Source organism: Pangasianodon hypophthalmus, chromosome 19 (genome assembly GCF_027358585.1).
Source record: "Pangasianodon hypophthalmus isolate fPanHyp1 chromosome 19, fPanHyp1.pri, whole genome shotgun sequence".
NCBI lineage: Eukaryota > Metazoa > Chordata > Actinopteri > Siluriformes > Pangasiidae > Pangasianodon > Pangasianodon hypophthalmus.
The window spans coordinates 9,879,036-9,901,955 of NC_069728.1; the positions used below are offsets into that span (position 1 = coordinate 9,879,036).

The 22,920-nt window shown below is 37.8% G+C and overlaps 2 protein-coding genes across 4 annotated transcripts; one reads left to right on the top strand and one right to left on the bottom strand.

Moving 5' to 3' along the window:
- The first annotated feature begins 3,080 nt into the window (after positions 1-3,080).
- entpd5b (ectonucleoside triphosphate diphosphohydrolase 5b) lies at positions 3,081-12,975 on the top strand. Its single transcript, XM_026944530.3, has 14 exons — positions 3,081-3,632; positions 5,677-5,938; positions 6,064-6,143; positions 7,285-7,428; positions 7,555-7,630; positions 8,152-8,187; positions 9,647-9,729; positions 10,452-10,531; positions 10,622-10,683; positions 10,805-10,906; positions 11,000-11,140; positions 11,708-11,764; positions 12,169-12,284; positions 12,766-12,975. The coding sequence occupies exons 2-14, from the start codon at positions 5,716-5,718 to the stop codon at positions 12,847-12,849; spliced, it is 1,284 nt and encodes a 427-aa protein (XP_026800331.1). The 5' UTR covers positions 3,081-3,632; positions 5,677-5,715; the 3' UTR covers positions 12,850-12,975.
- A 3,369-nt stretch (positions 12,976-16,344) lies between these two features.
- On the bottom strand, positions 16,345-22,836 carry znf410 (zinc finger protein 410). 3 transcript variants are annotated; one of them, XM_026944526.3, is made up of 12 exons: positions 22,702-22,836; positions 21,986-22,082; positions 21,860-21,911; positions 21,615-21,747; positions 21,262-21,432; positions 20,355-20,546; positions 20,035-20,194; positions 19,406-19,587; positions 18,876-18,965; positions 17,099-17,218; positions 16,570-16,686; positions 16,345-16,481 (listed from the first exon to the last, which is right to left on the bottom strand). In XM_026944526.3, the coding sequence occupies exons 3-12, from the start codon at positions 21,890-21,892 to the stop codon at positions 16,381-16,383; spliced, it is 1,299 nt and encodes a 432-aa protein (XP_026800327.3). In that variant the 5' UTR covers positions 21,893-21,911; positions 21,986-22,082; positions 22,702-22,836; the 3' UTR covers positions 16,345-16,380. The 3 variants fall into 3 exon arrangements, with proteins under 3 accessions (XP_026800327.3, XP_026800328.3, XP_053097943.1); XM_026944527.3 differs by having other exon boundaries at positions 22,649-22,785; XM_053241968.1 differs by lacking the exon at positions 16,345-16,481 and having other exon boundaries at positions 16,569-16,706; positions 22,702-22,835.
- Between the last annotated feature and the right edge of the window lie 84 nt (positions 22,837-22,920).

A 22,920-nucleotide genomic window follows, 5' to 3' on the forward strand; every position in this document is an offset into this window, starting at 1 on the left:
CCACTTTTTTAATGCGTCAGGATGCTGGTCCTGATTCACACCTCTAGATGTTTTGTGTGTACCTATATATTATAAGTACTGACAACCAGATATACCTAACAACTTTATACGCTTAATCAAGTTTTTTTTAAATAATAAGAGACATGTAAATTTCTTGAAGCATGCCACATTATGTGAATAAAATCAATCTGTGTTTGGTACTAAATTTGAAAATGTAAACTAAATATACAGTTATATTACTCAATAAAGGTTGTGTATTGTGTTTAATATATTGTATTGTGTATATTTTTCAGACAAGAAACTAGAACAGATTATACTGTTAAGATGTGCAATCATAAGTATGCCTTCATTTATGATGATATGTTGGAATGGGTTTTTATATAATTACATAATTTATCAGTTTACGGATTGGAAATGGCTGGTAATTAGCTGCTCATCATCATCTGAGTAGTAAAGGAAAAATATATCACAAATGATATCTGAACCTGTAGTGCTCTTTCATGTTTGAAATTATGACTGGAGATAGATGGTTTACTGTTCCTGTGCCAGATCCACGTCCCATTTTTTTTTACACCAATTTCTTTAGCAAAAATCAAGGTTTATAAATATAACATGAGTTCAATGTAGCACTTCAAAGATAGCTGTTAGATTAATATTTCTCACCTGGATATAGTCACTAAAAGTGTCATTTTTACGTTGCTATTTTACATCTAGAGCATTACATCACACTGTGCCTCACTCATACATCTCGTTACTATGCCAACCAGGGAATACTTATAGATCCACTTACAGATACAATATCTGCATTACATCTATGTGTAATTTGGGCAATTATATACAAATGTTGTTTTTGTAGACAGCTGTTCATATAAGGAGGAAAAGGAGTTTCTCTAATGGTCCATATAGCCATGAATTAATCATATTCCTGCACCTGAGGGTACTAGTTTTGCAGGTCTTGTACAAGCCATTTTGTGTATACATATCTTATCTTGATTAATCTATTTAATTAATTTCATGACTGAAAAGACAAAGCAATTACTAGACCTCTAAGCATAAAATTAGCTGTTACAGAAATGATCAATTCTGTAAGGGATCAAAGTTGCTTAATCATCATATAATGTTGTATTATAGTTTAATGTGTGTATTTGGCTCTTACGAGTTGCTTTTGTGTTTTCATCAACATGCTATGTGTATGCATATATAGCCTACTTGGTGCTTTATGAGCTGCACCCATTTATTATAGGATGGGACTCCCTTTTGTTTCAAGAACAGCCTGAATCCTTCACAATATGTATTAATCAAAGTGCTTCCTGATTTTATTCGTTTAATCTTACCAATTACATTAAGTTGTTTGTGAAGGATATTTTTAACACACGTTCATGCTGCTGAATGTCTTGATTCTTTCTAAAGCCAATTCATTGGATTTAAGTCTGGGGGCTGTGTAGGCTAGGGGTTTCTATCCTTTTTGTCAGTTAAATTATAAGTCCCCCCTTAGAGATAGGAGGCTAAGGTCAAATGAAACTCTTGTAATACATGATTGTTTTTATCAGGTTTCTTCTCACTTTGTGACATATATTATCATATATATATTATAAATTTTAGTATTACAAATATGTAATTTAATGTGACATTGACATTAAAAGTCTCATGAACCCTCTGTATCTTCTTACCCAACATGCACACCATTAACAATTCAGGGTCTGTCACAGAGGTAGCTCAGTGGTTAAGGCTTTGGGCTACTGAGTGGGAAGTTGTGAGCTCATATCCCATCATTACCAAGATGTTGGGTCTTTGAGCAATGTTCTTAACGCTCTGCTGCTCAATTGTAAGTTGCTTCAGGAAAAATTTCAGAGATGGTAATTGTTACCTGTCTGTGAATGAGTCAGCTGAGCCTCCTCTCTCATAAAGAAAAAATACAGCTATCATTCAAAGAGCCTTAAAACACTTTTACTTGTATTATTATCTGATGTGGTTGAATTGGATAAAATTGTCAAGAAAGATGCTGGATTCAAACATTCAGGAGCCACTCTACCTGCAGGGAAAACCCAAACAGTATATTTCAATTATACAACTAGACAGCCAGCCTAGTAATGTAATGGCATAGCACAAATAAATATTAAGACCACACACCAGGTCAGCATAGTAGCACAGCAGGTTGTATTGCCACCTCACAGTTCCGGGGTCCCCAGCTTATGCTCGGGTTACTGTCTATGTGTAGCTTCTGTGCATGTTCTGTGTGTGTGGGTTTCCTCCCGATTCTCTGGTTTCTGCCCACCTCCCAAAAAACGTGTCAGTAGGTGGACTGGCTATGCTAAATTGCCCTTAGGAGTGAATGAGTGTGTGAATATGTGTGTGTGGTGCCCTGGGTTGAACTGGTGACCCAACCAAGTGTATTTATTCCCTCCACTCGACCAGTGTTCCTGGGACACGCTCTCATCTATCACAACCCTGACCAGGATAAAGCAGTTACTGGAGATAAATGACGATATACCATCAGTGCAAACTCAAATGTATTGCCTTTTTAACAGATGGAAGCTTTGGTTTTAGTGATAGCTTTATTGATAGCACCTTTACCCCGATGACTGAAGGCATTTCTCCATGACTACATTCACAGTAGGTATGTCATTAATGACATTAATATATAATGTTATAATGACAATAATCCAGATGGGATGAACATAGGGAATACTATTTTTTTTCTTACAAAAGAGGTTATTTTGTCACTTTTTTTTATACTGGTATCCTTTTCGCATCTCACTTCAAATTTCGAAGTAAGAACATAATTTCCCAGAATTCCACTGGGTTCATCGCGTCGCCGTTTTTTAAGTGGGCTTGTTAGTTGTTGTTTATTAAAATAGTTAATATTCAAACAATAACAAAACAATATCCATTAGTAGCGGAAATGTATAATAATAATAATAATAATAATAACAACAACAACAACAACAACAATAATAATGATAATAATAATTAGGAATGATTAAAGTAGAATGTGTTGAATAAGGGGGCGGGATCACGCCGGTCGAAGCGTTCAGCTGTAGCTGTCAATCAAACCTCCAAGCCAATAGAATTTGCCGACTCGGTGTCGTGTGTCTGTGCCGCTAAAATTATCCACCGACCACACGGAGTCAGCTAGTTTCATTTTACTACCGAGATTTCAGTCTGCAGTGTAGTATGGTAGTGTAGTATTGTAGAAAAGTGCGGCTCGTAATTATTTCTAGCTATCTAGCCATGTCATAGTAGCGTTTGCTAATGTTTATAGTAAATAAACTGCAAGCAGTTAACAACAACTCGCTAGCTAAGTCGTTAGCTAAGTCGCTAGGCAACACAGAGACTCAGGATGTTTTGGTCAGAATAATGACACGTAATTTTTTTGTAAACCACTCACTCTCCTTTCTTATGGTTTCACTTAACAAATAATCCTATTCGGCTTGTCAACCAGCTCAACAGCTCCTGGGAGGAATGTCGATAGTTTGCGTGTCGATAGTTTGTATATGGGTGTAGTTTATTTACAACTTAAAGTGAAAGTGCTGTGTGAGGCGGAAGTTGTGAGACGCCATGGCAGGGACATGACCAGGGCTAGCTGCCGCGTGCTGCATGGCTGCTTTACACACACTGAGCATTACACACAGGTAAGTGCACATAAAACACTGTGGAGTCTGTAATGTCCTCCCTGCTTCAAATGCATGATCAAGCACTGATAACTTACAGGATCATCTCATCAACATGCAGGAGGACCTGCTTTCTCCAATGAACCTTCAGTAATAAAAACTACTAACACAAAGTAATAAACACTCAGGAAAAAAAAACACAGAAAGAAAACAATAAACACACAGTTAGTAACACTGTTATGAGGGAACTGCATCTCTCTACCCCCCCCCCCCCCCATGTTTTAAATAAAAGTGTATGTTGTTGAAGACGTATATGATGTTTAAAATTATTACTAAACATAATTAATATATTTTATTATTATGAGTTTTTATAGTCATCATCCTGTCTGACTGCTCACTTTGGTTTATTCCAAACCTTAATAATCCCCAAACATGTTAGGTATACACATAACTTCAAATTGTGAGTGGAAAGTTATAAAATGAATGAACTAATTCTGTGGTAAGTGGCTCTGTGGATTTTTTTTTAACAGTTAAAAAGATGAGAAAGGAAGTTGATGTCCGTGGCTATGATTCAGTTTGTCCCTTTATTCCACATCAGAGCTGTTCCGCTTATGAAAAACCCACTGGAAGATCATATCTCAAGTAACCTGGTGTAAGGGAAGAGGACAATGGTTCAAGGACAAATTGAAGCTTTTTAAGAAATAATAAAAGTTACACTTTTCATGAAATGTCCCATCTCATTTTGTAGCACAACAGTGTCCATGTGTGGCTGTTAAAAACCATGAGATTACATGTAATGTTATATTGCTACAGGCATATCAGGTTTGTCACCTAATTGCACATGATCTCCAGATGTTTACGACAGATGGAAAGTGCTACCTTATCATAAACAAGGCACCCTTCTGTGACTCACCTTTGCAGCTGTTTTGAATAGAAAAAACAAACACCGTTTCCATTTCAGTAGATGAATGTACATCCTTGGACTGAAGTATACATTAGAAACTATTACAAAGTTATAGGCAAGTAACACCATACTTGATTCCTAAATTATAACTGACTTGTTGGCTTGCTTGTTAAAAGATAAAGTCTGAAGTTGTGTTATACATTTTTTTTATATTACTGAGTGATAGGATTTCTATTTTTAATACTATACTTCTAGTGTTTTTCTTTTATTTCTTAAATAAAATTGCATGTGCCATGTCTTGAGTTCCAGTGTATAGCAATATTTAATGCTCATTCTTCTGTCAGCTTCCAGATAACTGATTTTGATGGTTATACTCAATAAAGTTTTTTTTTTTTTATACCATATGTTAAAAAAACAGTTGCACAATTGATAACATGCCATGAACATAAAAACACAACTCATTGGGGTTGTTTATTTGTTTGTGTGCTGGTTTTTTTCTTGAAGTGGTCAGGATGTGAAGTGGTCATTTGTGGGTGATTTGTCTACCATATGATTCCACAAATAATGTATATGTTTGTGAATTTTGTCCTAAATTTTTTTCTTTAACACCTTACTGAGGCACTTTACATTTCTTTCCCTTTAATTTATCATCAATCTGTATATGATGTACATAATGTATATAATTCCATACAATATTTATATATTATATATTAGGTACAGTAAAATTAGCCTGTGTTATATTTATCTTAATCACTTTGGTGGCTTTTTGCACACTAACTTGCTTTTCATAAAAAGATTTCTTTACAATTGGCAAATACTCTTTTTTTCTTTCTTTCAGAAACTCACTTGTTTTCTTCTTATATGTGTGAGATTTGTAAAAGTAGGTTAGGAGCTGTAATTTACGAGTGAAATGACAGCTGAAAGCTGTTTGTCAGATTTCTAGCCCTAAATTAAGTTCCTATAAACTATTAGTTTCAAATCTGTCTGTGAAATTTCTTACCCATTACCATGATGTATGAAACTAGTTTGCTATAGTAGAAGTATGAGGTGGTTTTTCACCTATTTCATATATCCAGATGAATCCAGTGGGCGTGGCCTTGTGTTATTTTATAAGCCGCACTAGACTCTGTGTTCTTGACTTCTCTTTTTGCTTTCTAAAAGCTTCCCTAGAAGAGAGTTTGCTGAAGGATTTCGGAGAGTATGGCTCGTGTGCTGCATTTGCTTCTTTTATGGCTCGTGGTGAGAGGTTCAGAGTCCCAGGGTTATGTGGGCAGTAGACTGGATCTTGGGGCAAGCATTGAAAGGATTTTGCCCTCCGTTACTCATCGTGCCAACGCCAGCCAAATTTTCTATGGAATCATGTTTGATGCTGGGAGCACTGGAACACGGATCCATATCTACACCTTCCTGCAGAAAGAGCCAAGTGAGGCGTTAATCAGTTTCCTTTTCCTGTTAGCTCGACTGAAAGAGAATATTTTTATTCTTAAGTGTCTCATGTTTTTTTGTGAATTTTAAGGATAACTTTTGGTTGTTCTGTTTGCTTTCTAGACCGACTCCCCGTTTTGGATAATGAAATGTTCCAGTCTCTGAAGCCTGGTTTATCTGCCTATGCTGACATGCCAGAAAAAGTAAGTAAACCCTTCATGCATTGAACGTCACATATTGACTTTTTTACTGTCAGGTCGGTAAAGTGAACTTTCCAGGTTAGTGGACTAAACTGTGTTTCTTTTGCACATATCTAAGTTATGTAAGGAATAACACATGGCAGATCGTATAGGTAATGAATAAAATGTAAAAAATAATAAATATGACCATGAAAAAAAGTCTATCTTTATTCTTAGCCCATTGCTGTATTTGGAGCTGCTTTTCTTGTGAGTGATGCAGATAGCTTAGGCAGGTTTAAGTAAAATACGTTTAGGTTTTCTTAAAGCAGAGCTGTTAAAATATAGATGGATGGTAGAAGAACTTCATTTTGGTCATAACCCAAGTGCTTGTCATTTTAGGCAATGTGTCAGGATTCAGTCATATCGATATCCAATAGGTTTTCCAAGACCACCGCGCATTAGCCTGATGTGCTCTTTATTTCATATAGTAAAATTAGGTGGCCTGATTTGTTCTTCAGATACTGTGTGGCAGTTTTATAAAACACCAAAAACCTTCTTGTATTGGTGTAGCTAGGAATTTTCTGGTTTTACTGCTGTTTCCAGTTCTTTTTAAAGTATTCTGCAAAGATTCTGTAACAGCAGAATTAAGACTGTTTTATTATTCTATGTATCTATAATACTTTTATAAATATAAAAATGTCACTATTATAGGATTTATAAAATGTCACTGACAACGTATAAACTTAACATTACTCTGTTTTACAATAAACAAAAATATGTACAGAAAAACAACTAGCTTTCTTGTATTAAATTATTTGTAATAATATAATAATTTTATTAGCCTAGCGTTGGTGAGTTATGAGGCCCCAGGCTCTAAAGATTAGTAAGATTGTATACTTCACTTCTAATAATGTGTGGGTGTGAGTGTGTTTTTGCCAGTCTATAAGTGATTGTTAGTGGTTGTGCTGTTTATTTCAGTTTTAAGGATGTTGGCAGATGTGAGTCACTCTTAGATGACCTTCCATGAGCAATGGCTGTCATGCATATGAGTCCTAGAGAATGACTGGAAAATCATTCCTTAAAGAGTGGAAAAGCCTGTTTATAAAAATAAATCTGACTTTTGCTAGTCATAATATTAATCAGGTGTGTGTGTGTGTGTGTGTAGGCTGGGGACTCAGTGAGGCAGTTGCTGGAGTTTGCCAAGAGCACAGTGCCTCATGTGGAGTGGAAACAAACCCCAGTGATGCTGAAGGCTACAGCAGGACTGAGGATGCTGCCACCTGCCAAAGCTCATGCACTTCTACAGGAGGTAAAGTAGGAACCCTGTATTGTAGTTATCAGCTATTGAACTGTGGTTCTTTTGACTTTAATTAAAAGGGAATGAGTTTTATTTATTTATTTATTTTTAAATCTTGCACTGTGTGTTCTCCATCAGGTTCAAGATGTGTTTGATGACTCTCCATTCTATGTGCCTGCTGATAGTGTAAGCATAATGAATGGAACAAGTGAAGGTATGTTGACTTTAGCCCAAACAGATTAGCCGTCTTTAGCCTTTAAATGTGTGTTGAAGATGACTGATTAAAGAAGTTTTGTCAGCAAAACAAACTTGAGCAAAGGTACCATCCAATGACATAGTAAAAACAGGCTGTGCTCATGGATGAATCCTAAACATCACCAGTGATGTCATGGAAATGTCTCAGATGTAAGAAGCATGGATTATCTAAACTGTTGTGTAGTTTTGATTAGACAGCAGTCTGGCAATATCTATTAGTGTTATTGAACGTTGTCTGGTTGCATAACACTGCTATTATATGATATGGTATATTAAGCTGTGGTTTCTGTGGCCACTTGAAGAAACGTTTCTCACACATGAATATGACATTTAGTCTGACTTAATGTATAAAGCAAATCAGGTAAACAACTTGTTTTCTCTATCATAACAGGATAGAAAAATAATAATAGACAGTCTTTCAGGACTACATGATAATTAAATCACAAATTAACATTAAACATATTTCCTCTTTGTTTGCAGGGGTTTTGGCCTGGGTGACTGTAAACTTTTTGACAGGTTAGTTTTTTGTGTAGACTCCAAAACACTGTTATTACTGTGTTCACACACAATCAAAGCATATTATTTCCAAAGCAAAATATTGCCTGGAAACAAAAAAGAGACAAAGATTTAAATGTTAAAATCCATTAGAATACTTAATAAGTGAGGTATAACACACTTCAGACTGTGCTGTTACACAAAAATAATACACGAAAATGATGTTGTGGAACGCCTGCAAGACAAGTTAGTTCCTGTTATCACTTACGTTATAACTGATAAACAGTCATTTCCTCACTCGTGTCTCCTTTTCTCTCTGTTGAAGTTAATGAGACAGAAAACACAGCTTGTCATTTTACCAGAAAGTGTAAACTCCTCTGTCCTGAAGACTTTCCCATGAAAGGAAACTTTACAAAGCACTGTGACCATTACACCATTGCACAGCATTACACATTACACACTTGAGACTCCTTTCATAAATGTTACATAAACATCTAACAAAAAACTTCACTATATCAGTTATGTTTTTCTTTTGTTAATCAACACTTTAAAAAAAAATCTGTTTATTTTTAATATTAGATCATGTGGAGCATAGGCCATACACGTCCCTTTGTATGAGCTGTTACTATATAAAAAATAATGTATTAGAAAGAGTGCATTAATATAAACCTGTTGTTCTTGTTACAGCAGGAACTACTGTCCGTGCCATGCTGTAATATAAAATTAATTCACACCTTCTGACCAGTCAAATTTGAGGATTTAACAACACTGTGATATAATGAAACTTACACACCATAGAATTCTTAGCACTGAAATATATTATTTCAAAAACTACATAACTGTGTTTACTGTTTTTGAATTACCTTGAAATTCAGATTCAATAATTCATATCAATCCTGGAATGAGAACTGATTAACTAGATATTGGTTCATTGCATTCCTAGCTCGATTGCCTTTGCATATCCCTGGGTAGCCTGGATTCTAAATGAATTTTGCAAACGGAGTTTGACTGGTTGAATTTGTGCACTAGAATGTGTAGGAGGACTGGCTTTGCTAAATTGCCTCTAGGTGTGAATGAGTGTGTGAATGTGTGTGTTCATGGTGCTCTGCGATGGACTGGCATCCCTTCTGGCATGTGTATTTCCACCACACGCCCTGTTTTCTTGGGATAGGTTCCTGATCCACCGCAATCCTGTGACTGAGAGTGAGAGAGTGAGATAGTATTGAATCACATATGAATGACTGAATTAATCTCTGAACACTAAAATAAAATGACTTTGAATTTCAGGGAGTTTAATTCAAAACAAATAAATACAGATGTAGTTTGAATTAATATAGTTCAATGCTATTTCAGTGAGTTCAGTGATGAAAAATGGTATTTAACATTCAAATCTTTGTCTTGTTTTTACTTCCATAATATTATGCCTCAGTTTTAAGATGGCAGTCATCAAGTGAAAAACATTTTTCAACTCTACTTTTAGGACAACTTTACCCCAACACAAAAAAGTCAGTAGGGATTTTGGATTTGGGTGGAGGATCAACACAAATCACCTTTCTTCCAAAAGTGAGTGATTGTGTCTTTTGTGCATAGTATGTTGTTCATACAGCAGTTAGTTCTGGTCCACTAATTTGATTGGTCGAGCATCATTCCAAGAGTGCTTATATTTAGTATAACCGGGACGTTTCACTGTTTGTATCACTCTTCTTCGCCACTGTGTTCGCCACATAAAATTCCACTTTCTAGTTCAAAAAGGTTACTACAGTTGTTTTAGCGACATTGTCAGCGGACATGGCAAACGATACTTACGGGAATATAACTTTTGACTTAAAATATGAAAGCTCATCAGATGAAGATGAAAAGTAAGAAGGGACACCAATTTCATCAGAAGCATCTTTAATGGGAATGACCAAATCAGTGTGAGCTAGCTAGCCAGCTAGCCGACATGCTATTAAAGTGAGTGTGGCTTCTTCGGGATCTGTTTCCACTAGAGGAGCAAAAATAAACAACATTTGGCAATATTGTGTCCAAAATGTCAGTTACTCAATATTAATTTTTTTGTTTATAGTACTATTGTATAAAAGCAATATCGCATGAACAAGAGTGTGGTTATACTGCATATCAGCACAGCTGTGATTAACTACAGCACTTGTCCTGTGGGCTCGTGCCCATGGCCGAATCACAGCCGTGCCTATATTCAGTATAACCGCACTCTTGATTGTGCGATATTGTTTAAACGTATCTTCACCCCTTTAAGTAAACATTACCTCTTTCATATTTATTTATAGAAAACAACTGAGAGATTTCCTGCTGATTACACAGCAAGATTCAGTATGTTTAACACAACATATAAATTGTACACTCACAGGTAACTGCATTAAAAATTGTTTTGCATTTTGGAAATGTTATAAAATATGAAAGAATGTAGTTTTAAAGTGCATTTCACTCCCATTTGTAGTTATTCAGGGAATGGAATCAAAGCTGCTCAGCTTGCTGCTATTGGTGCTTTGGGCTCAAAAGGTACAGCAGTGAAGTAGTATTTTTGGGCCTATGCACTGTTTTCATACCAATAGATGAAACAGTATGTGGCATTCAGCATTGACCATTGGGTACCATTTGCATTTTTGTAATATTGTTCCAGCTCCAGAAGGGAAGGTTTTTCAGAGCTCCTGCTTGCCTAAGAATTACAAAGGGAAAATTAGCTTTGGAGGGTTAATATACAAAGTCAGCGGAAAGCCAGGAGGTAAAACACATTCATAACACTTCTCTAAAAAATTTAGTCCCTGATGGCGTTTAATGGAATGCAGGATGTGCTGCACTACTCTTCACTCTCCAGGTCCTACTGGATACAAGAGCTGTTATAAAGAAATGCTAAAGGTTGTGAAAGGCGTCATACAGGAGCCAGATGAGATGGAAGACAGCTGGATCTACGCCTTCTCTTACTACTTTGACCATGCTGTTGAGGCCGGCCTTGTTGGTGAGAAAAAGCTAGTTGCACTGTGTTATAGGGCATTCCCCACTGAAGAGACACCAGAAATTCAATCAAATTCTTTTCAAATGTGCAACTATAGGGCAGTTCAGGTAAATAAGGCAGCGGTATCTGTGATGAATGGGGCAGTGGTAGCTCAGGTAAATGGGGCAGCAGTAACTGAGGTGAATGAGGCAATGGTAGGTCAGATGAATAGGGCAATAGTAGCACACTCAGCATGAAGTTGAGACTTTACAGCCCTGCCAGAGAGCCAGTACTGAGAGCATGAGAAAGCCTTTAACAGTTATTGTGTTCTTGCCTGAACAGTTGGATACAAAATCTGCCAGGTGAATGAATGTAAAATAATGGCAATAAAGCCTAACTGATTAACAGTAAAAACTACATACAATTCATTGTTAAATTATAGAAATGGCTAATGGCTGTATGTTTTATTTGATCATAATAGCATATTTAAAATGGTTATATGTCTTGTATGATTATTAGCAGTTTGAGTTCCTTGAGTATTTAATCTGGCACTAACAGCTATGTTGAAATGCTTTCACCCGTCTGTTACAGATGAAGCCCGAGGCGGGGCTGTGAAGGTTCGGGACTTCAGGAAAAGAGCTAAGGAGGGTGAGGGACTAGGGTGTCTCCATTCACACACATTTTAATGCTGGTGGGGATTTCAAAATTGTTAAAAGTTGATTTTCAAACAATCCATTTAAGTTAAAGAGCTAATTGAAGTGGGAATTGCTAAAGAGTAAACCAACTATTGAAGACTGAAATATACAGCATAGATGGTGTTTGATATTATTTAGTTGAGTGGCATACAGATGATGTCTAAGCAAAACTCATGATGAAAAAAAGTCTTATTAACAAATTAATGACAAGTGGAGTAGCTGTAGATATGCAGTACCAAAACTGTCTGGCCAATTACAATCATTCCTGACAGTAATTATAAATATTTGCCTCAGCATTCCAAAAATGCAATTGGATTTTATATATATTTTTTGTTTGTTTGTTTGTTTGTTTAATAGTGTGCAACAAAGTGTCCATGTATAATCCTGACTATCCCTTCCTGTGTATGGATCTTACGTACATAACCTGTCTTCTGAAGTCAGGTTATGGCTTTGAGGAGGAAACAGTCCTGGAGGTAATGTTTTGGCAGCAACGCACTGGCTATGTTCAGACTGATGTCTGAATTTACTCATTTACTATAGCCAGAAATGGCTGGTTTTAAGTATATTAAGAAACTTCAATGAAAGTCGAGTAAATTGCCTCCAGGTCAAAATGCTCAATATAATTATGTTCTTAATTTATTTAATACTAAGATTTTCACAGTTCTGTCTCTCTGACAGTAAAAGTAAATGGCTTGTAAATTCTTTAAAATCCAGGATAGCAATATATTTGTAATATGAGAGACATTGACAGATATCTAAAAACATGCCTTTGGTAATTTAAGATGTAAATGTTTCAAAGGATAGAACTGTTGTTCAGGTTTACAGCAAGACAACTAAAATAGTTATTAACACACGTTTCTAATATTTGTGTTCGTTAGGTTAATTTCTATTGTGTAACACACAAGACTCATCACTTGTGCCTTCTTTCTTTCTTTCTTTTTTCCCCCCCCGTAGTTGACCAAAAAGCTGCACAACGTGGAGGCCAGCTGGGCTTTGGGAGCCACTCTCAGTTACTTTGAACACTTTAGCATTGTCTAAGAAAAAGCTAAGAATCAGCTCCTCTTTCTAACAGTTGTGTCCTTTTCTTCATCTCTAGTAATGAAGAGTCACATGGCTATTGTAGTGAAGTAAATTTTGTCCCTTAAAATAAAGACTTTGAGTTGGTGTTTGTGTTTTTTAATAAAAAAAAAAAACATATATACACTGTGATAGTATATTTTAGGGGCATACAGTCAGGTCCATAAGTATTTACCTCTGTACACCACCACAATGGATTTGAAATGAAACAATCAAGATGTGATTGAATTGTAGACTTTCAGCTTGACTTCAAGGGGTTTAACAAAAATATTGCATTAACCTTTTAGGAATTACAGCCTTTTTTTTTTTTTTTTTTTTTTAAAAGAGTCCCTCCATTTTCACAGTCTCAAAAGTAATTGGACAATTGATTGAGAAGCAGTTTTATGGCCAGTTGTGGCCTGTTTCCTTATTATTTTATGACAGATTAAGGAGATAAAAGGTCTGGAGTTGATTCCAAGCTTTGAATTTGCATTTGGTAGCTGTTCATGGGAACTCCCAATATGTGGTCCAAAGAGATGTTGATGCAAGTGAAGGAGGCCATCATTAGGCTGAAAAAACTAAACAAACCTATCAGAGAGATAGCAGAAACTTTAGGAGTGGCCAAATCAACAATTTGGTACATTCTTAAAAAGATGGAATGCACTGGAGAGCTCAGCAACACGAAAAGGCGTGGAAGACCACAGGAGACATCTAAAGTGGATGAATGCTGAATTCTTTCCTTGTTGAAGAAAAACTCCTTCACAACATCTAGTCAAGTCAATGATGGGAAGAGAAGAGTGGAGAAGGAAAAGAAGGGCTCATGAGCCAAAGCATACCACATCTTTCAAATATGGTGGAGGCAGTGTTATGACATGGGCATGTATGGAAATAGGTGACTAGTATTCGTTGATGATGTGACTGCTGATAGAAGTAGCAGGAAGAATTCTGAAGTGTATAGAGTTATACCTCTGCTCAGATTCAGTCAAATGCTGCAAAACCGATAGGACAGCACTTCACAGTACAGATGAATAATGACCCAAAACATATCACAAAAGCAACCCAAGGGCTTCTTAAGGCAAAGAAATTAAATGTTCTTAAATGTCTGATGACCTCAACCCAATTGAGCATGATTTTCACTTACTGAAGACAAAACTGACACAGTTATGGGGAGTTAGATTATACACACTATCACACACGACCACTTTATTAGGAACATCTCATGCAATTATCTAATCAGCCAATCATGTGGCAGCAGCACAATGCAAAAATCATGCAGATACAGGTCAAGAGATTCAGTTAATGTTCAGCAGACGACCACATTGGGTTCCACTCTTATCAGCCAAGAACAGGAATCTAAGGCTATCATGGGCACTGGCTCACCCAAAATGGACAGCTGAAGATAAAAAAAAAAAAATCATGTTGTCTTTTTCCAGTCTTCACCTGTCCAGTTTCAGTGACTCTGAGCAATAATCAGTATGGGTGGGATATATTAGGCAGCAAGTGAACAGTCTGTTCTTGAAGTTGATGTGTTAGAAGCAGGAAAACTGGGCAAGTGTAAAGATTTGAGCTACTTTGACAAGGGCCAAATTGTGATGACTGGGTCAGAGCATCTCCAAAAGGACAGGTATTGTGTTCCCAGTACGCAGCAGTTAGTACCTACCAAAAGTGGTCTAAAGAAGGACAACTGATTAACCAGTAACAAGCTCATGGGTGCCCAAGGCTACTGATGCATGTGGGGAGCGAAGGCTAGTCCGTCTGGTCTGATCCCACAGAAGAGCTACTGTAGCACAAATTGCTGAAAAAGTCAGTGCTGGATCTGATAGAAAGGTGTCAGAACACAAAGCACATGGCAGCTTGCTGCGTATGGGGCTGTGTAGCTGCAGACCAATGCTGACCCCTGTCCACCACCAAAAGCACATACAATGGGCACGTAAGCGTCAGAACTGGACCATGGAGCAATGGAAGAAGGTGGCCCGGTCTGATGAATCATGTTTTCTTTTACATCACGTGGAAGGCCAGGTGCGTGTGTGTCTCTTACCTGGGGAAGAGATGGCACCAGGATGCACTATGGGAAGAAGGCAAGCTGGCAGAGGCAGTGTGATGTACTGGGCAATGTTCTGCTGGGAAAACTTGGGTCCTGGCATTCATGTGGATGTTACTTTGACATGTTTCAACTACAAAAACATTGCTGCAGACCAAGTACACCCCTTCATGGCAATGGTATTCCCTAAGTCACCTCTTTCAGCAGGATAATGTGCCCTGCCACACTGCAAAAATTGTTCAGGAATGGTTTGAGGAACATGACAAAGAGTTCAAGGTGTTGACTTGGCTTCCAAATGCCCCAGATCTCAGTCTGATCGTGCATCTGTGGGATGTGCTGGACAAACAAGTCCAATCCATGGAGGCCCCACCTCGCAACTGACAGGACTTAAAGGATCTGCTGCTGACGTCTTGGTGCCAAATACCACAGCACACCTTTAGAGGTCTTGTGGAGTCCATGCCTCCACGAGTCAGAGTTGTTTTGGATGGATGGATATTTATATATATATATATATATATCCCTGCTAAAATTTCTTAGTTTTAGTTAGACCTAAAAATCTAGTTTATCTGAAAAACGATTGTCTGTCTTGCCAGTGGGGAAAATGTTTACTTCTTTTTATGGGCTGCAATGAAATGCTGCATTTTAGGAATTTAATTTAGGCATCTAATAGAAGTATTGCATTTTCCTTTACAATATTAAATTGTGGAATCTCTGTACAAATAGCTCTGCATCTTACAGAGCACGGGTACATTAAGATTCCGCACTGAAGTTGCACTTATACTGGAAAAAAAAAACCCTGACAGATGTGTCATGCTCTCATAGGCCACTCATTCATTCATTTGTATCAAAATAATTTTTCAAGTTTTTTTTTTTTTTTTTTGCCATCACCATTGCTTATACACAGTGAATTTCTAATGTCACACAAACATGCTTAACATTTTGTGAAACATCTAAAGGACTTACTCATCATAGCACCACTAAATGCCACAAAGCGACTAGAATTCTCCAGACAAATCTAAATACGGGAAACAAAACATACTTGGTAATATGCAAGTGATTCTGATAGATATCTTATAACTAAATAAATTAGTTGCTGTGAGTATCTCTGGGATCCCTCTGGTTGCTGATGTTTGGATTTTCCAGTGATGATGCTTGTCGTGTTACTTTTGTAACACATCTGTGATGCATCTAGCTGTGTCTATACTGATTAAGACCTGTGTACCAACAGGGGAAAACACATTTACTTCACCTTCTATAAAAGCAACTGCAAGTGGCAAATGACTTGAGTTCAGTTGATTGTGGTCAATGTTTTACAGATTGTTCACCTTATCTGTGCTTCTGAAGGTCATTAATACAGGTGACCAAAATGTAGCTTTTGCTCTTTTTTTCTTGACCATAAAGCAGATGATTACATAAAATAATGTCATGTACATGAATGCAATTCTTAATAATTATTTTATTTACAAATACTACTAGAGCAATGCCACCACATCCTCCCCATAACCGTGAGCTCCAGCTGTCAGGCTGACCAAGTCATGAGGTGGAGACAGAACCACTATTGGGTCTGCAGGACCTGTAGCACAAAAAGACAAAGCTCAAAAGTAATAGTTATATTATGAGACTACTGGAAGGCAGTGGATATTCAGATGGACAGTGCGTACCTTGTGCCCTCAGCATTGCATGATGAAGATTAACTGGCTCCACAGTTGTCATAGTTACCATAGAGTCAGCAGCAGCACCATCAGCCTCAAGCAAGCTGCTATGAGTCAGTGCCTCGCCTGTCAATCACAACCCAGAACTACATCTGATAAAGTGAAAAGATCTCTAGCCTAACATTTCTTTTCCTCTTCTGTGATTCACCTGCACTCAATCAAATTATCAATGTGTTGCAAATATGTGTAGCAGATATCCGTAATAGCCTGGTGTAACCTCTGTGAAAGTCTATAAACCAGAGGTGTCTAATCTTATCCAGAAAGAGCCAGTGTGGGTGCAGGTTTTCATTCCAACCAAATAGAAACCACACCTGAGTCTACTGAAAGCCAAGGTCAACTGATTAAACAGGTGGACTCAGGTGTGGCTCATGCTTGACTGTAATGAAAACCTTAACCCACACTGACCCTTTCTGGATAAGCTTGGACACCCCTTCTATAGACTCAATAGTAATCATATTACTCAGTCAAAACTTGTTACCTGTTTCTCTGCTTTCAGACATGAGTGTGTCCTCTCCGTGTCGCTTCCTCATGTGGACATTTCTGCTGCCACTCTGAGAGAACATCTTCCCACATATGGTGCACTGATGGGGTTTCTCCCCTGATAATGCAAAAGCAATGTTAATTGAATTGGGTTAATACTGAATGTGAGCTGATTCTGCTATGCTGGTATCATGTGTAGTCAGATCTGATTTAACATGGAGTTTTAGGTTCTCTAATTCAATAACATGATGCTGTGTAAAGGCCTGTCCTGAATATAACTAACATAACAACTACCCATACCTGTGTCTGTTTCTCATTACAAAATAGTACCCGAGAATGTTCTTTGGAGGTTGTGGAATGGTGCGTAGTGATGGGCAGAAAGTCACAGAAACTAAGTGTCATTAACATGGGATACATAAAACATGTATATAGCTTGTTCTTTGTTAAAATGTGTCACCTGTTTACCTAATAAGAGAACAATGAGTTTGTTCTAATGGAAGAGAGCATCCCAAACTTGTGTGGCAAGACATTAAAGGTACAATAGTTGACAGTTCTTTATTCCTTACCAGTACAAATAACCTGGTAAATATGTCGAAAACATAATAAATAACAGAAATAATTGTTTAAACAATGGCCACAGCAGAAGTGTATTATGTGGCTGAGAAAACCCATTTAGAACGTAAGTTACAGACAATCTGCTTGTTTGTGTTTAAATGGGCCTCTTTTTATAGACACTCCACAGTGCCCCTTCAATCCACCGCCATCTCAGTCTGTTTGGAAAGAAAAAACATGCCTGAGACCAGTAAACTCAATGCAACCACAGCAAGCAAAAAAAAAAACTGTTGTGTATTGACAAAACTTGCCAAGGAAGGCAGTTTTCTTAGTCACACAAGCAGCTGTATTTTTGTCCTATTAACTTCAAGAGAAAAAATAAGTAGAGCGTGATGCCAACGACATTGACGGGGATGCCTCTGCCACCAACAAGTCATGTCCTTCTTGTTACTAATTTGTATGCCAGAAAAACCCATAAAATGTACTTCAACCAATAGGAAGCGATGGAAGCTATTGAAGAAAAAAATCTTAGATAGCCAGTAAAACGGGCCTGATTTCCTGAAAATGAACATATAAGTAACATCTCTGTAAGACAAACAGGAAGGAAGCTATTGAAGAAAAACTACTGCAGATATTTGACCTTGCTGTGACCCTGACCCTGTTTGAACAATTCCAAAATCTCAGCAGTTCATCTGCTGGTTACAATGATATTTCCACATAAATTCTTCAAACATTCAACCACTCGTTCCTGAGATATTGATCTAATAAAAATTAAAAAAAAAAAAAGTGATAACAGGAACTAACTTGTTTTACAAATAAGCCGCAACATTAAATGCAACTATTAATAGATAAAAAGTATAATATGTCGTTCTTCTAAATAAAGAATTTGTTGTGGTGCAAAAGGAATAAAACTCTTTGGGACTTGCTGTTATTGGAAAAGAATAAACCTTGGTGTGGTACTTATTTTCCTACAGCAGCAGCACACACGCATGTTCTTTTTTTTTTTTTTTTTACATGGAAACTAGAGGGTATCTAAAACACAACACAAGTACAGCACTGTACAATAAAAAAAAGTGCTGAAAGTATCAGTGTGCACTTATGGACATGTGTTATATGTTTAGAGAAAAATGAAAAAAAGAGATATTAGAAGAGTATATGAGAAACTATTTTAGGAAAAAAGTATACGCGTGTGCGTGCGTGTGTAAAATAAAATTTAAACTCACCAGAGTGAACCAGCATGTGTTTGCGGAGACTTGAGTACTCTGCAAAAGAACGCCCACAGTTGTCTACTTCACAAAGAAAGGGCTTCTCACCTGACACACATGGCAAGAGGGAAAGAAAAACACAAAATGTGTTAATGGTAGTGAATACAAGTAGAAAATCCCTTTGCACCAACCATCAACAATTTACATAAAACCTACAAGGGATCAAACAATAAACTGGACTGGTAGATAAACAGAGACTGGTAATATGGCCAAGTTATTAAATGAAAGCAGTTTTAATTGTTGCATTTTGTGATAGTTTACTGTTCTACTCCAGTCATATATATATAATTATTGTTAATCAAATTACATGATTAGCTTCCAGTGCTGGGTACAATAGCTTTTCCCCCCTCGTGTTTCTTGTACTTTATTTCACCCACAGATTCATAGATATCACAGCTACATTCTGCTCGACTTTTACAAAACGCATTTTATTTTATTGTAGACAAATTAAGTTCTCAGAATGTGATGTTTATAATGAAGATGGTTACCAGTATGTGTACGTTTGTGGTTCTTCAGATTACCAGCAGTGGTAAACTTCTTGCCACAGTTCTTCTCGTTACAGATGAAGGGCTTCTCACCGTTGTGTGTCCTCATGTGGACCTGCAGTCTCTGTAGTACATAAAAGCTCTTCCCGCAGCCCTCAGCACCACAGCGGAAAGTGCGGTCATTCCTGAAGTGTGCACACACACACACACACACACACCCTATTATACACTCAATGCCATCAGGTTAAAGCTCAACAGTCATTAGTGGTCACAAAGCCCTGCATTGTTTGGAGGAGAATAATACGTGTAACAACACTTATTTCATGCACAGTGCTCACATACACTTCATTTTACACATCCTGGCCCACATTTGTAGATTTTAGTTCAGAATAAACCTACAATGTCATAAACCACAAGCCAGTCTGCTTGAGTCAGTTTTGTGAGTTACCCATGCAGTGCTGAACTGGCAGCTGTAAGCTTCTCTTACTCTTATCATTAGCTGTACAGCTACAGTGCAAAACTACAGAAGCAAGCCTTGCACACCAGACTTGTCTTTAACTGCAGTAAAGGGAAAAATGTGTCAATTTCATTTCTGGCAGTTTTCAGTTCCTGAAACACTTTCCTTCACCTACCTATGTGTTTTCAGGTGGTATTTCAGATGAGCAGGGTAGGTAAATGTCCGTTGACAGTTCTCATAAGGACACCTGAGAATCTTCTCTGCAGATGTACGACTGTTTCGTGGCGATGTCTCCTTTTTTGGCCCCTCTGACTGGCAGCTAAGAATATGGTCACCTGGGCAAGGACAACGCAAGGGGTTTATTATGGTTTGTTGTATTTGAATAAACTATATTGCAGGACAGTACTACCATAAAGATTCTATGCAAGACAAAAAAATCATTGTGACTCAGAATTAAAATGCTGTGATGAAGTGTCTGAAAAAAGAGGTTATTACTGTTGCTACTAGCCCTGGCTTCTTTTGCCAGCTCTGCCCGAGTGGCAGCAATCAGGCTGTCGTGGGCAAGCTCTTGCACCCGCAGGTACCACGGGGCACTTCCGTCTGCACACTCCCCTGCTGAAATTTCCTCTTCGGCCTCGTCCACATCATCCTGCACAAACACCAGGGGCTCTGTCGAGGCTGCTAGCCCTTCACACAAAGCAGGTGATGACAGGAAGAAAAGTCATTCTCATAAATCTCATTCTTATAATATAACACTTCATAATACTGAGAAGATGACAAAAACAGCAGCTAATAATTAGATCCTCCGGTTCAGGCCATGTGCCAAACTGTACAGTACTGTATTAAATAATATCTGTACGTTAACGGCGTCATTGCTATTTCAGTATCTTACTTAGTGCATAGAACAGAATAGCGGTTTGGGGTGGAGCTCTGAATTCATTCTGAATGTTATTACAAATACCAGATTCATCTGCATGGTGGAGAAGGGTAGAGCACAACACTCACAATGAATGTTCTTCCACAGGTAGCATTCTAATAACATCCTACCAGAGAGGGTGAAGTTACCAAGTCTTATATCCAGCAGCTTTAAGGTCAAGTGCACACTACATGACTTCCAAAATCTCAGAATCACTTGAAATCAGTTGTTTGGTGTTATAGAGGTGTGCACACTACATCAAAGCTCACAGACAAGGCGCACACATACTACACATACTGCTCACCTATAGAAATCTCCAGGGAAGCTTGCCTAAGCCCCGAATCCGGCTTTCTCACAAAAATACCTCAAGAGTTTACAGGATTTAACAGGACCTCAGCATATGTGACTGACATCAGAATGACTTAAATAATTCTTTAAATTGTGAAAACTATATACATATTCAATCCAGATAACATTTAATAAGACCTTTGGCAAGGTTGAGCAGAACATATGAGGTGCTGTCTGGTTGCTGGAGGTCTTGCAGAATTGTAGGAGGGGTTGGTGCTGGAGAGTGAGACTGGAGCTGCACTACCAGGGGGCTTCGTTCTGGTCCAAACTCTGACAGCGATGGGGATGCTGCATGGCTAAGAGCACTCTCTAGACATATACGCAATCAAGAAGCATGATTTCATTATGGTATGATGCACAAGAGCAATTTAAGGTACATAGAAGTAACATAAAAAGAAAACTAATTATACAAACAAGTGGCACATGCATAACATGCAGACATTAATATAACTAGAGAAGATGCTCAATACAAAACATCTACCATCGCATACCTGGAAGGTCTAGCTGGCTGCATATGGAATTATCTGAAGAGGGAAGGAGAGGTAGACACTGTGTTTTCGAATCCGATTCCTCCAAACCCTGACCCAAGGGTATGGAGGCGTTCTGCACAAACTCAACCAGCAGCTTCATAAAGATGAGAAAAACAGAGTTAGGTCAAAAAGAGTGGCTTTCAAAGATCATGTAAGTGTCAGCTGAAAGACTTTTGAGAAAACAAAGGCACGCTGTGCTTCAGTACCTCAGGTTTGGAATCAAGCTCATCAGAAAGCATGGATTCAGTCTTGTTTGTTCTGTGGTGAAGAAGACAGCAAATATAACCTCTTCTTAACCCAGCTGCAATTTATTTCAACTTCTGCAAACTTACCCGCTAAAGTGGACACGTGGACGACTGGATCAGAAATAGCAGATTATGGTCATCACTGCTATTAAAGGTTTTTGGTCAGTCGTCCAAAAGACTAAAACTGAATGAAAGTAAGAACAAAAAAGATGAGATTTCAAATAGCCGGTATTAATAATTAACACAGTTTAGTGATGTGGTAAATCGTGTTTGGGAAGAAACACAATAAAACTGGGTATTTTTAGTGTTTGCAATAGTTAATTGTGAACTACAAAATCCTACAAAAGCCTTGTGTTGTGTTTTTAAAGTTGTATTTTTAAAGTTGTGTGTTTCACGACAACAACAACAAAGTGACGGAGGAAATGGTTCAGTTAGCTTTCCTCCTCCGGCCTTTGACACTTGGGGATACACAACATGTAGCCAGCTAGCTTAAAGCAACTGTCAGATTTTAAACCCACTTTCATTTACTAGTAGCGTAAAACGACCATATAACTAGCCTGAACTAAACTGTATTATACAGACAGCGTTAAACATGGCCACAAACTCAGAAAAACCCGCAGCTAGCTAAACTTTTGTCAGCGTTTTCTACATTGTAAGGAGCTAACTAGCTACCCATCTGCTAACTAGGTTAGATTTTTCCCCCACATTTCTTAGTGAAATTACCAATTGTCTTTTTAAAATCCAGCTTACCCATAAATAATTCTTTGCATTTTGGTAAAAAGATGCCTTTATAGAAACCCTACCTCCATCCGTCATGTTAAACCAGAACACAACAACATCTCAAACAAAAAGCGGTGCCAAAATGTACTTCCGGGTTGCGATGTGAATAGTGATGAGTCGGCTCTTTGAGTCGGCTCTGAGGTGAACCTTGAGAACCGACTCACATGTGAGCCGTTTTTGTAGGTACAGTATACTAGAGCCATGGGTCTCATGGTTCTCTCGAGAACTTTGACGTGGAGATA

Coding starts and splice junctions, on each gene's coding strand:
- entpd5b (XM_026944530.3), top strand. CDS start 5,716: ATGGCTCGTGTGCTGCATTTGCTTCTTTTATGGCTCGTGGTGAGAGGT. Junction 7,429..7,554: donor CTCATGCACTTCTACAGGAG/GTAAAGTAGGAA, acceptor GTTCTCCATCAG/GTTCAAGATGTGTTTGATGA. Junction 11,765..12,168: donor CAGGAAAAGAGCTAAGGAGG/GTGAGGGACTAG, acceptor TTTGTTTAATAG/TGTGCAACAAAGTGTCCATG.
- znf410 (XM_026944526.3), bottom strand. CDS start 21,892: ATGCTTTCTGATGAGCTTGATTCCAAACCTGAG. Junction 20,547..21,261: donor TCTGCTCAACCTTGCCAAAG/GTCTTATTAAAT, acceptor CTTTGTGTGAAG/GGCTAGCAGCCTCGACAGAG. Junction 19,588..20,034: donor TACCACCTGAAAACACATAG/GTAGGTGAAGGA, acceptor TGCACACTTCAG/GAATGACCGCACTTTCCGCT.